Source organism: Urocitellus parryii, chromosome 10 (assembly GCF_045843805.1).
Source record: "Urocitellus parryii isolate mUroPar1 chromosome 10, mUroPar1.hap1, whole genome shotgun sequence".
NCBI lineage: Eukaryota > Metazoa > Chordata > Mammalia > Rodentia > Sciuridae > Urocitellus > Urocitellus parryii.
Genome location: NC_135540.1, coordinates 32,722,693 through 32,736,942, shown reverse-complemented (window position 1 = coordinate 32,736,942; position 14,250 = coordinate 32,722,693). Strand labels below are relative to the sequence as shown.

General features: G+C 39.1%; 1 protein-coding gene across 5 annotated transcripts in view; it reads right to left on the bottom strand.

The window, feature by feature from the left end:
• The window catches only part of Rapgef2 (Rap guanine nucleotide exchange factor 2), a 252,152-nt gene extending 238,341 nt beyond the window's left edge, over positions 1-13,811 (bottom strand). For 3 of the 5 annotated variants that reach the window (XM_026395959.2, XM_077803438.1, XM_077803439.1), the window contains exon 1: positions 13,705-13,810. In XM_026395959.2, the coding sequence (XP_026251744.2) occupies positions 13,705-13,773 (69 nt within the window). In that variant the 5' untranslated portion in view covers positions 13,774-13,810. Of the gene's footprint in view, positions 1-13,704 lie in introns of all 5 variants that reach the window. The other 2 variants (XM_077803436.1, XM_077803437.1) reach the window with 1 other exon arrangement.
• Between the last annotated feature and the right edge of the window lie 439 nt (positions 13,812-14,250).

Here is a 14,250-nt window from a genome sequence, read left to right as displayed (position 1 = left end):
TTAGAGAAGAAAAAATCAGAAACGTTTTGTCTTGCATCATTCCAGTAGTTAATTACATAAAGAACAACTGAATGACTGCTAAAGGGATTTAGTCCACACCTTATGTGTAAACAGCTTTCCTTTTATTTTCTTATTAGATTTCAGTTACCCCAAAACCTGGCCAGGAGTCTTCTTTTTCATTTATGCCCTCAAATGCAATTATTACTAAAACTATCAAACAAAAAAATTAATTTAAAATATTAAAAACACATGATTTATGTCTTTCTTACTAATAAACACTTTGCTTATATTTTTATAGTTAGATCCCATATTTTTAATAAGTCCAATCATCCAACACCAATTTTTATAGTTATAGAAAAAAGTTACATATTTACAAAAACAGCATGTATTTCCACTGGGGGAGACAAGTGTGTGAAAAATCCAGAGGGCAGGCATGGAGACTTTACTCTAAATGCAAAGACATATATGTGAGAGGGGAAAGATTTGTAGAGATTTTTGCTTGAGTTGATTTTTTTTTTTAAGTTTTTTTTTTAAGTTTCTTTTTTGGATCCTAATAATGTTCTAAAAAAATCTAAGTGAAAATAATGAACATCTGCAGGTCAGTTTATCATCATCCATGGCTATAATGCAGCCTTACACTAGAATTTTTGAACACGCCCTTGTGACTCCCTCCCTTATTCCCATTCTCTTCCCTCCATCCCTCCTCCTACCAAAAGTAGCAAAGAATTTTTAAATTCAAAGGGAATTAAAAGGAGATGGCACAATACAATTCAAATTTCACTGAGATTAACTTTGTTAAGCTAAAACCAATTTCTTTTCCATTTTGCTTAATAAACATGGAATTTTCTACTTCCTACACTTTTTTTTTTTCTTATACTAAATAATCTAGTTACTTAAATTCAGGATCATGAAACATTGAAAACTGGTACAAAACATTCATCTTCTAAATATTTAAAAAATACAGATAAGGACAAAGTGAATAAATAATTAAAAAGTTATTAATTTAGCTTCCCTTACCCATTTATTTATTAGCTTGTGTGTGTTTGTGTGTGTGTGTGTGTGTGTGTGTGTGTGTTTTAAATTCTCTCCAACTAATATGCAGCCTCATTCATTGTACCAATGGCCCAATGCATACAAAATATTCAACTAAAAGGTTCTGGCTCTTCATTTAGATTAAGATTAAGATTTATTCAGATCAGGAGAAAGATTTAGTTTTAAAAAATAATAATCTGGTAGCCTTTTTCCAGATTCAAAAATAACTCCAAAAAGGGCTGGGGATATAGCCTACTGGTAGAGCTCTTGTTTACTTGTTTAGCATGCATGAGGCCTTGGGTTCCAACAAAAACAAAAATCTCCAAAAGCTATGCTTCCTTTTAATTTTGAAATTTAAAAAAGTGATAAAAAATAGTTCACAAATTTCCTGTCCCCTTCACTGAGCCTCCCATTGTTCAACATTTTAAAAAGCATAATAAAATACATCAATTTCAGAATCCCAGATTTCCTTTGTCTCTTCCAATCTGTGATAGTTCTCAGCATTTCTGGAACAATTTTGAGGAATACTGGCTGTTGAGGGCCACAGCTGAGTCAGGATGACGCATGGCATATTGCCAGAAGGGAGTGGGTGCAGGCCAGCGAGCCATTGAGATGATGATGGTTATGTTAAGCTGTGTATTCAATTGTATATTTGACTTTTAATGTCCAGCAATAGGGCAGGCGGCTCTTGTTGCCTCGGGTGCCCGCCACTTTGGAGTTCCCGTGGAGTTCTCATGGGGTTCCAAGGGAGAGCGCGCCCAGACCCTGGTGGAGGGTGAGGGTGTTCCTAGGGAGCATGTGTGGAGTGCTGGGGAAGTTCAGCAATAAAGAGTTGCTGTTTTGAACCTACAAGTGCTTCGTGGCAGCTGGGTTACTTATGCCCACCCAGACTGCGGCAACTGGCCAGTTATTTTGCATTAATTTGAGTCTGTCTGATGTTTTCTCCACTTGGGTTGATTTTTTGTTGTTGTTCTTCTTTGTTTTTTGTTTTTTAGTAAGAATGTTGGGCTGAGTATGTAGTTCGGTGGTGGAATACTTTGCCCACTATTCACAAGGCTCTCAGTTTGATCCCCAACACTGCCAAAAATAAGAAAAAGTATACCATAGATATTTCCTCCTCAGTGCACAGTATCAGGAGACACAGAATGTAAGTCTCATTACTGGTGCTGTAACTCCCCTGTTAGTTGTCTGATTGCCTTCTCGGCTATCAGATTAGCTGCTGTGTTACTGCAGTACTTGGGTTGAAGTAGCCTTATTTTACTTAATAATGGCCCCAAAGAGTAAGTGTAGTGGTACTGGCGATTTTATTACAAAATATAATTTTTCTATTATTATCTTTGTTAATCTCTTAGTTTTTCTGATTTGGGGCTATAGTAGGGATTGATTCCACATGTGAGGCAATTACCACTGGAGCTACAATCCCCAGTCTTCTATTATTTTGAAAAAGCTCTCACTAAATTGCCTGAGCTGACCTTGACCTTTGTGATGCTCCTGCCTCAGCCTCCCATGTAGTGGAATCAGAGTTGTGGGCTATCACAGCAAGTTTACTGGGCCTAATTTATAAACTATACTTTATCATAGGTATGCATAAAAAAGTAACAGTATATAGGCTCAGTAAAGAGGATGCCTCAGGATCAGGCATCCACTGGGGGCCTCAGAATACATCTCCTGCAGATCAGGGAAGAGTACTGTGCATCCATTAGACTTCCTTCAGATTAAGAAAAAAAAAAATCTTCAATTGGAACAGATCAAGTAATTTCTTTGAGAGATCATGACAGCTACAGCTAGTTTTACTACTTCCACTATTATAAAAAACAAAAAATTGTGGACAGTTGATACACATATTGAAATATCCCAAAGGTTTACAAATATCACTACTCTTGCTCATGCTAGACCTTGTGATCTTTGATCTATGTTTTTTAAACATCATTATAGAATTCTTTCTTCACTATCACTATTTAAATCCATCTCACCTTGCACTACCACCTTCATCCCCAATATTATTGTTATTTTAGGAACTCAAGGCCAAACCATTCGCTGACAACAGTAGTGATATATTAGCCAAAAGGTAATGAACCTTTATGCAGGGTGGAAAATGGGCAATCCCTGAAGGTCACATATTGTATGATCTCACTCCTGTACTTTTTTTGGTACTGAGGATTGAATCCCAAGGGTGCTTAACTATTGAACCACATCCCCAGCCCTTTTCACTTTTTATTTTGAATCAGGATCTCACTAAGTTGCTGAGGCTGGCCTCGAACTTGTGATCCTCTTGCCTGAGCCTCCTGAGTGGCTGGGATACAAGTGTGAGCCCCATGCCAGACCTGCCCATATATTATTTTTGAAATGACAAAATTACAGAAATGCAGAACAGATCAGTGATTGCCAGAGAGGTAAGTTAGCCACAAAGCATATGTGGCTATAAAAGGGCAACAAGAGGAATCCTTCGTCGTGCTGGAATCTTACTGAATCTCAGCTAATCAATGTCAATATTCTGCACTATTACAAGATATTAATAAAGGGAAAACCCAGGTAAAGGGTACCCAGGATCACCATATTACCTCTCACAACTGCATGTGAAGCTATATTACCTCAAAGTTTAATATTTTTCAAAAATGAGTCTTTAGAATGAATTCTCAGGAGAAATCAGATAATCACCACAGTGCCCCCTAACCCTCTTAGGTGCACTGATTGTTAGCTTCTAGGAAAGTTTATTTCAGTTTTCCCCAGAATGACCAGCTAATGATTAATTCTTATTTAGGATTCCTTCTTTCATTATTAGCTTTTATGTTGAATAGAAAGGAACTCCATGGGCTAGAGAAAGACAAAGCTGCCAAGGGCCTGATAGTAGAGTGTCGGCTTGGCCAAAGGAGCAAAATGCAAATTTTTATTTCTGTTCATTAGCTCATACTAATATTCAAAAAATTCTAAAGCTCTGCAATCTATGATTTACAACTTGTGGGAAGGAAGCAATGAGAAACCACAGCAGGAGGGAAGAGTTTACTTCCAATGAGAAAATAAAGGTCTTCTTCAAGTCACCAACAACTGCTACAAAATACTTTTTATTCACAAAGGATGTGAAAGCACAGAAATAGTGGAGCCAAGACAATTTAAAACACAAGGACTAAACTTCCATAAACCCTAACCCTACCAACACCACAACACACCAAAGGTAATTCCTTTCACAGACTGGAGGAGAAAAGGAAATACCTAAATATCACAAAAAACACATTCTACAGTTCAGTAAGTGGTGGCTAATTAGCATGAGATCATGGGGGATTTTTTTCCCCCTGAAAAGATAAAAATTCTAACCATTAAAATAATGTGACAGGGGCCTGGCCTGAACCTTTATGCAGGGTGGAAAATGGGCAGTCCCTGAAGGTCACATATTGTATGATCTCACTCATGCACTTTTTTTGGTACTGAGGATTGAGCTCAGTGGTAGAGCACTTGGCCTAGCACTTGTGAGGCACTGGGTTAGATCCTCAGCATCACATAAAAATAGTTATTGGGTGTATCTACCTAAAAAACAATAATAATAAGACAAGGCTGGGGTTGTGGCTCAGCGGTAGAGCACTTGCCTAGCACGTATAAGGTACTGGGTTCAATCCTCAGCACCACATAAAAATAAATAAAAATAAAAGGTATTGTAACAATCTACAACTAAAAAAATTTTTTAAATAATGTGACAATCTGCATATTTTTCTCCCAAAGTGACATAACCATTGAACATATTTTTACTACATACACACATACTCTAGCTCTGACAAAGCTACAAAAAAATCAATTATATGCACTACAAATTGCTTCTCTTCCTAATTTATCAACATAAATTAATCCATCTAAACAAAAAAATGATACAGAGGAGTGCTACAGCATTAGTTTTAAATGCAGAATGGTCCCCAAAGGCCCACATGCTAAAGGCATCATCCCCAGAGAGGTGCTATTGGGTAGTGCTACAACCTTTAAGAGGTGGAAAATAATGAGAGGTCATCAGGTCACAGGCAATGCCCTTGAAAGGAACAGTGACACCCAAACTAACACTCTCTCTTTCTCTTCCTGCCAGCATCAGGCCTAAAAGCAATAGGTATGCCCAATTATTGACCGAAACCTCCAAAACTGTGAGCCAAAATAAGCCATTTCTAAGTTAATTACTTCAGATATTTATTATAGCGACATAAAGAACCATTTCCAAAAACTCACTACAATTATTACACTGTGTCATCACAAGTCAATTTAAGTCTTCATGTAAATACATTCATTTTTGCCTGCTTAACTTTCTAATTCTTCAACTCTTCCCAAGGACAGAATGTTCACATTACCACTACACATTAAGAAATACTATTATGGGCTGGGGATGTGGCTCAAGCGGTAGCTCGCTCGCCTGGCATGCGTGCGGCCCGGGTTCGATCCTCAGCACCATATACCAACAAAGATGTTGTGTCCGCCGAGAACTAAAAAAAAATAAATATTAAAAATTCTCTCTCTCTCTCTCTTCCTCTCTCCTCTCTCACTCTCTTTAAAAAAAAAAAAGAAATACTATTATATTAGCATAACTATATGATAAATCAGATACAGATAGTTCCCTACTTAAAATGGTTTGATGTGGGTTTTTTATTTTATTTTTTGTTTTTTTACTTTACAATGGTGTGAAAGGGCTAAAATGCATTTAGTAGAAACCACACTTCAAAATTTGATTTCTAGTATTTTCCTGGGCTAGCAATATGCGGTATAGTACTTTCTACAGACTTGGAAGCAACTCATAGCTCCCAGTCCAGCATGCTATCACAAAGGTAAACAACCAATACTATCCAGTGGAGTGTTGCTTCGTTATAGATGCTTGTTAGATTAGGTGCATTTAATTAATTTTCAACTTAACAATATTTTCAACTTAAAATCAGTTTGTCAGGATGTAACCACACCATAAGTCAAGGAGCACTTATACGTCATATTGGATTCCTAGAATGTACATGTAGTAGAAGATATCAAGATTTAAGGAAAAATAGTGTAAGTAAAAAATCTTTTAACAATCAGCCAGGTGCAGGGAGTGGTGCATGCCTATCTATAATCTCAATCACTTGGGAAGCTGATATGGGAGGACATCAGCAAGTGCAAGACCAGCCTCAGCAATTTAGTAAGATCCCCTACAAAAGGGCTGGGGTTGTAGCACAGTGATAGAGTGCCCCTGGATTCAATCCTCAGTACCACCAAAAAAAAAAAATTTTTTCAAAAAAATCAAGAAAATTATCAACAACTTGTATTTTTTTCCCTGTGAACTAGCAAATGTTCATCATTATCACTGGCCATGATTAGGCCATGCTGGCATAATGCAAACACAGTTTAGCACAATGAGTAGTTGGCATCCACATGCACACATTCAGCTAGCCCATTCAGCAGATGATACTCCTGCAATATTTCTTTTTTTTTTTTTTAGTTGAACACAATACCTCTATTTTTATTTATTTATTTTTATATGATACTGAGAATCGAACCCAGTACCTCACACACGGTAGGTGAGCGCTTTGCTGCTGAGCCACAACTCCAGCTCCTCCTGCAATACTTCTAATCCATCTCCACTGTTAACTGAGGTATCCAACCATCAAGCCAGAAGAATAGACATCAGTCATTTTTGTTGTTGTTGTTTTTTGTTTTATAGTACTGGGGATCTGGAACCCAGGGCCTTCCATGGACCTCAATTTTTTTTTTTTAGATGTAGATAGACCTTTATTTTATTCATTTATTTATATGCAGTGCTGAGAATCTAAACCAGTGCCTCACACATGCTAAGCGAGCGCTCTACCACTGAGCCACAACCCCAGAGCTGGACCTCAGTCTTAAAGAGAATTCTCAGAACTGGGGATGTAGCTCTGTGGTACAGTGCTTGCCTAGTATGCTCAAGGCCTTGGGTTCAATCCCCAGTACAGAGAGAGAGAAAGGGAGAGAGGGAAAAAGAGATGGAGGGAGAGCAAACTATCATTAGGCTCTGAGCTAAACACTTGATCCATAAAACAATATCAGTAAGTGATTATCATTTTACAGATAAAGGAATCATTAAAACTGGAATGAAGAAAGGAAATATCTTATAATATGCACATATCAAGGAACCACTGACTACTGCCAGTTTCCAAAGTTATTTGGATATAAAATGTACAAAATAAATAACAAAACTTTCTTAAAGTTTTCATATGCATCAAGCAGAAGCAGTCTTTCTGTGTTTTCTAAAAGGTTATCAGGTAATTATTTCATATAGTCAACTTATATCTGAGGCATATCCCACTATTACTTGATTGACCTGAATTTCAAATATCACCAAAAGAAAGACCTTATTGCAGTTTAAATTCCTCAAAATCTACCCCCAAAAAAAGTTGTTTGCAAATCCACAATAAAAAAAAATTAAATACAATGCTTTCTTATGAAGCAAAGAACGTTTTATTTCAAGAATTGAGCTTCAGCCAGGTACAGTGGTGCATACCTATAATCCCAGCTACTCAGGAGGCTGAGGCAGGAGGATCAAAAGTTCAAGGCCAGCCTCAGTAACTTAGGGACACCCTGTCTCAAAATAAAAAATAAAGTATTGAGGATGTAGCTCATTGGTGAAGCACCCTGGGTTCAATTCCCAGTATGGGAATGGAGGGTGGGGGAGGCTGAACTTGAGCTTGGCAGTTGCAGTGTATCCTCTCTTGCTTATTAAACAGTAAGATCATTAATAAAATGATAGAAGAGGTTATAACTGGTTTTGTTTTTATGTCCTTTCTTGGATAGGGAGGTAAAAAGTTGGAAACAAGGCAGTCCTATTCTGTGAACTCCCATTTACCACAATGAAACCAGCAGCTGGATCATTTTGATCCTCAGCCAAGATATGCAAAGCTAATTATGAAACTGTTAATTACTAAATGTTTAACAGACTATTTGAAGACTTTCAGGCTTTCACTAATATTGCAAAAGAATGTTACTAATTTTTGCCATAAATTTAAGTCCTCACTTGTTCAAAGCCACATGCTAATAAAGTTTAAAATTAGTATTTTAGTTATAAATGTATGTTTTTTACCCAACAAATTCACATATCACTTCTATGAAATTTAAATGTTTGTGACCAATTATTTCTTTGGGAAATATGCTTTTCAAACTGTGTATAGTTTAGTAGTTTTAAGAACAAAAACTACTTAAAAAATAAATATTATTACTACAGGCCAGAACCAAGTAAAAATATAATCAAAGTACAAGCTATCAAATGAAAATGAGTCTACTCATATAAACAATGGTAAAAAGAAACTCAAATGGAAAATTTAACTGTAATACACATTATTCTTCCCCTACATTTGAAAGTTAAATATATGTCAGAGATATTCTATTGTACTAATTCTCATAATTTAAAGTTCTCTATGCTAAAGGTATTTTCCTTCAGCTTTCTCATTATGACTCAAGATGAATTCTACGGAGTGACTTTTGCAAAGAACTAAACCCTGTACTCTCCAAGGAACTCTCACTTGACAAATTCATGACTTAGCAACTAAATCAAATGGTGCAATAGCCCAAAAAATTTTTAATGATGAAAGGCAAAGTAAGATATTAACCAGGAAATAGGGTGAGTTATTTTATACATACCCTATCTAAAAGTAACTTTTACAATTAGCTAAAAACACACAAATTTGGTCTTTAAAGTAGAGGAAACAATTTTGTAATATATGTTTCACCTGGAAAACTAAAATATTAAGCTATTTAAACACTCCAAAGAAGCAATTTCAAAGGGCCTGAACTCAACAAGTTAATAGTTTAGAAAATTATTTTATTGTATAAAGCCTTGAAATCTAAAGCTGTTTGTAATTTATTTACATCTTTCAGTTCATTAAATTGCTTTGGTAACCACAGGTCTCATTTAAGTGATTAAAGACACAAACCTAAATAGTTGAATAAAGCAATTACTTAAGTAAGAGTCCAGTTTTTCAGCGGAGGTACATTTTAAAATATCAGTAGAATGTCTATTGCTCATTATTTTCTTTTTTAATATTTATTTTTTAGTTATAGGTGACCACGATATCTTTATTTTATTATTTTATTTGTATGTGGTGCTGAGGATCGAACCCAGTGCCTCATGCATGCTGGGCAAGCGCTTTACCACTAAGCCACAGCCGCAGCCCCTGCTCATTATTTTCAAGGGAGTATGTTGTCTAAGAACAGAATGCCCCATTAACTAGAATTCACAGTAGAGGACAAACACTAGATTAAATACAGTTTTTTCCGTCCTCTCAGAATATCAGGTGAAACAGTGAGAGCTTCTTGAATCTGAATACGCATGATTTGGCTAAAAATTTAGATGACAATGTTTTCTATACTTCTCCTTACCATTGCCCCTTCCCAGTAAAATGCCTATAGAGTAGGTTCTGGTTTTCCAGGTGGACATGAAATGCTCTTAATTCAAAGTTACCGAGAATCTCCCCACCCTAGATTCTCCTATAGCCAACTTCTTAGGTTACACAAGTGACATTGAGTTTACTTCTAGGCAATTGATTGACCTAAATACAAAACTGACTTCACAGAGTAAAGAAAAAGAACTAGGCTGACCTGATTTAAAAAAAGAAAGAAAGAAAAGGGGGGAAAAAAGAATTAAATTTAATGAAAAAATGCATTTTTCTTTATTCTTTTCTTTCTAAGCACCTTCCTTTTCCTGTGAGAATCCCACAAACTCCTTTATGGAATCTATCCTCAGAAACAGAAGAAAACACCACGGCAAAACTTTCCTAATTCATGTCCTTCAAGCTTTTTTAACATGGTTGCTTTGGTTATATTACAAAGTTCTAACTCTCCAGTATTCATGAGACTAGACACTACTTACACAAAAACCTCACTCCTCTTTTTTTTTTTTTTGTACTGCGGTTTGAACTCAGAGGAACGCACCACTGAGCCACATCCCCAGCCCTATTTTGTATTTTATTTACAGACCAAGGTCTCACTGAGTTGCTTAGCGCCTCACTTTTGCTGAGGCTGGCTTTGAATTCCTGATCCTCCTGTCTCAGCCTCTCAAGCCGCTGGGATTACAGGCAAGTGTAAAGTTCCACTTTTGCATTAACAAGCACAGTAGTCTTTTAATATGTTAGTTTAGGGGTTTTTGTTTGTTTGTTTTAAGCGGTATGAGCGACTGAACCTAGGGGTGCTTTACCACTGAGCCATAACTCCAGCCCTTTGCATTTTTTATTTTAAGTTGATGAGGCTAAACTCAAACTTGCCATCCAATGGGCAGAAGAACTGAGCAAGCACTTCACAGAAGAAATACAATCAGTCAGCAAATATATGAAAAAAATGTCTTTTTTTAAATATTTATTTTTTAGTTATAGGTGACCTTGAGCTTAGTTAGAGAAATGCAAACGAAAACCACATTGATAGGGCTGGGGTTGTGGCTCAGCGGTAGAGCGTTCAGCCAGCACATGAGAGGTCCTGGGTTCAATCCTCAGCACCACATAAAAATTAATTAATCAATTAATTTTTTTTTTTTTTTTTGTTAAACACCTATTGATAGGGGCTGGGGCTGTAGCTCAGTGGTAGAGGCACTGGGTTTAATCCTCAGCACCACATAAAAATAAAGAAATAAAATAAAGGCATTCTGTCCATCTACAACTACAAAAAAAAAATTCTAAAAACAGCACACTGGTATTTCATCTCACTCCAGTCAGAAAGGCAATTATCAAGAATACAAGTAACAATAAATGTTGATGAGCATGTTGGGGAAAAGGTACACTCATACATTGCGGTGGGACTAAAAATTGGTGCAACTACTCTGGAAAGCAGTATGGAGATGCCTCAGAAAACTTGGAATAAAACCATCATTTGACCCGGTTATCCCACTCCTCAGTATATACATACCCAAAGGACTTAAAAATCAGCATTTTATAGTGACACTGCCACATCAATGTTCATAGCAATTCAATTCACAATAGCTAAACTATGGAACCAGCCTAGGTGCCCTTCAACAGATGAATGACTAAAGAAAATGTGGTATATATACACAATGGAATATTACTCAGCCATAAAGAGAAATGAAATTATGGCATTTGCCAGTCAATGGATGGAACTGGAGACTATCATGCTAAGTGAAATAAACCAACGCCCCCAAACCAAAGGCTGAATGTTCTCTCTGCTGTGTGGATGCTAATTCACAATAACGGTGGGGGGTAGATCAGAGAAGAATAGAAGTAAACTCAATTTGACAAAGAGGGATTAAAGAAAGGAACAGGAAATGGGAATAGGAAAGACAGTAGAATGGTTTGACATTATTTTCCATGTTCAATTTCCAATGTAATTCCACATAATGTACAACCAGAAAAATGGGAAGTTGTACTCCATGTATGTATAATTTGTCAAAATACATTCTACTGTCAGTCATGTATAACTAAAAAGAACAACAACAATTAAAAAAAAAACTTCCCATCCTTCTGCCGCCTCAGCTTCCAGAGTACCTGGGATTACAGGCAGACAACACCACTCCCAGAAGCATTTATTTTCTACTTAAATTTCAAACTTTTAAAAGATGGATTATTTCTGGCTAGTCAGGAAAAGATGGAAAACATTCACATTTCAAGCTACTTTCTCTTGAAAACAATAAACAAACAGGGGGGTCTGCGCAAGTAAAACCCAAATGATGAACATCAAAGTTAATGGGGCTGACGAGTAAGAATGTTCAAAATGTTTGGTAAGTTTTTCTGTGTTTACCTTTTCTATGAAGGTTAGGTGGGGGGCGGGGTAGGGGTGCTGCTTTCAGATTGTCAATGGAAGTTTCATGGTGTGGTATTAGTAGTAACTGGCCCACTTACTTCTGACTCAGGCCAAGTTCTATGCTGGGTCAGTTTTTACTCCATTCTATACAACTGGCAGGGGAAAAGGAAAGTTTAACAGTTCATTTACTTGGCACAATCCACACAGGCTGTCACAGTGGAGGTTTTGTCTCTTCCAGTCTTGTTTGCCGATCCATCCGTCCACCTGATAGTAGGTTTCAAGCATTGTTATTCTTCTAACTAATCAACTGAAGACACCACTTCCCCCATCTCTAATTTCCACTACAAGGCTCTGACATCATTCCTGACCAGCCCAGCTAGGTTCTAATATTCTCAGCATGTGTGATTTCACTTGGCACTTCAAACACTATTCTTGAAAAGAAGTGAAATGTCTCACTGAAATTTGCTTTTCCTTCCCACTGAGATTAGGAATGTGCATTTTCAGGTGCAGAAGACTCCAATGCAACTGAAAATTTTAAAGCAGTACTCTGGTGGAGGAAGGCACTTGAGAGGCACTGAAACACTAAGGGGGGGGGGGACAAGATCAAAGCAGAACATTGCTTGATCATCACAGAAACAGCGTTTGAGAATAGGAACTTTCTGGAGACACTAAAATAAATTGCCTTGTAAAATTATGGCCCATTTTCCATAGGTTTGGTAAATATGCGATATCAATCCATGATCCCCCAGATGTGACAGCTCCATCAGAGAAAATAAAAAATCAAAATGGTACCAGGTGCCGTTCTTGGGGCTTGTCCAATGGCAGCCAGCGGAAGATTCTATGTTATTCTGTTCTCCCCACATTAAAGAACAATCAATGTCAGAAAATAAGAGCAATTTGGATTTGGACAGATGTCATCCAACACCTAACAAGCAAAGCAACTCTTTTCAAGCATTCGATCCTAATGTATCTGATGGTCCCAGGATCAGGAGAGCTTTATTTGCCTTAAGAAGGTTGGCAAGAAGGATACCCTGTAGTCACCATCCCAATGCTTAGGAAAATGCGTCATTATCCTCTCAGAAACTTATAGCTAAGAAAATCAAACCACCACATTTTTATAAAATTTCTCCTTCTCTAGTCCAACTTGGAGATGACCAAATCCAACCCCACGAGCAATTCTTCCACTTGAAGTAAGAGGAAAAAGAAGCCTGGCGGTAAACACATAGAAAGGTTAACAAACTCGTCTACTTTTGACAAGGTTGTGCAACACCAGAAGTATCCGCAGGGTGCCCTTGGGGGGGGGGGTTGAATGTGCGGGCTCTGCAGTTACATCTGCAATTGAAACTAAAAACTCTGAAACTGACTATTCAACTGATTCCCCTTCAATGAAAAGCAGCATCTTTTTTCCAAAAAGTAAAATAGTAAATAAATACACAAACCTCAATGTTCTACTTTAGAAGCTCAACATGGACTTTTCCCAGAACCCTACAAGTTTCCTCCTATACCCACATTATCCCACATTATCAAACACCACTGAAGTCTAAAGGAAAGCCACATGCAAGGGAAGGAAGGGAACCAGAAATCAGGGTGGCAAGAGTAATCTTTGGCACAGGGAAGGTAAGACCCCACCCGCTGAGACTCTGAGGTCCCGAGCACTGCTGGGGAACAGGGGAGCTAATTGGAGAAGGTGAACATACACACACACACACACACACACACCCCTCTGTCGCCGGGCAATCCGAGCTCACTAGTGAGAAGTATAAAGAATAGCAAAGGGAGGGAAAAATAAATCCAGGACGCCCTTGAGAAAAGCCTCGGAGGTGGGAAGGCCTGGAAGTCCTGATGTGAGAAGTGGGGTGCTTGGGGAGAACTGTGTCAGGACAGGGTGGCGGAGGAGAAGAAAGGGTGCAGCCTGAGAGAAACAAACCCGGCCAAATGCAGGCGACCGGAGGCAGCGGGTCTCACCTGGGGGGTCCTCTCGGCGGGGTTCTTCATCACCGCTTGGCGGAAGCTGTTATCCACGTAGGACGCCATCTCCCCGCGCGGGCCGGGCCGGGGCCGCTCGGCACCCTCGCTGGCCTCCTCCCGGCCCAGCGCAGCCGCCGCCGCCGCCGCCCTGCGCGGCCCGCCCGGGCTAATCAGCCAAACCGCGGCGGCTGCGCGGGGCGCGAGGGCGGCTTGCCCGGGCCGAGAGCGCGGGACAGGCGCGGTGGGCGCCCTCCGCGCTCAGCTCCCGAAACGCGCGGCCGGGAGGGTCCCTGCGGTCAAGCCTGAGGCGCTCCAGGCAGCAGGGAAGTCCCCTTCCTCCTCCTCGCCGCTTGGCTCCGTAGGTTTACAGGCGCGCCCGGCTCCCTCCTGGCCCTGGCTCGACACGCCTCCCCAGGCTCCGCTCGGGGGACACTGGCGGCTCCTCCTGGCCCCAGCGGGCCCGAGTTATTTTTAGGGAGGTACGAGCGGCAGTAGCGAGGGGGAGGGCTGCAGGCAGGCGGAGCCTCCTCTCCCCCTGCGCGA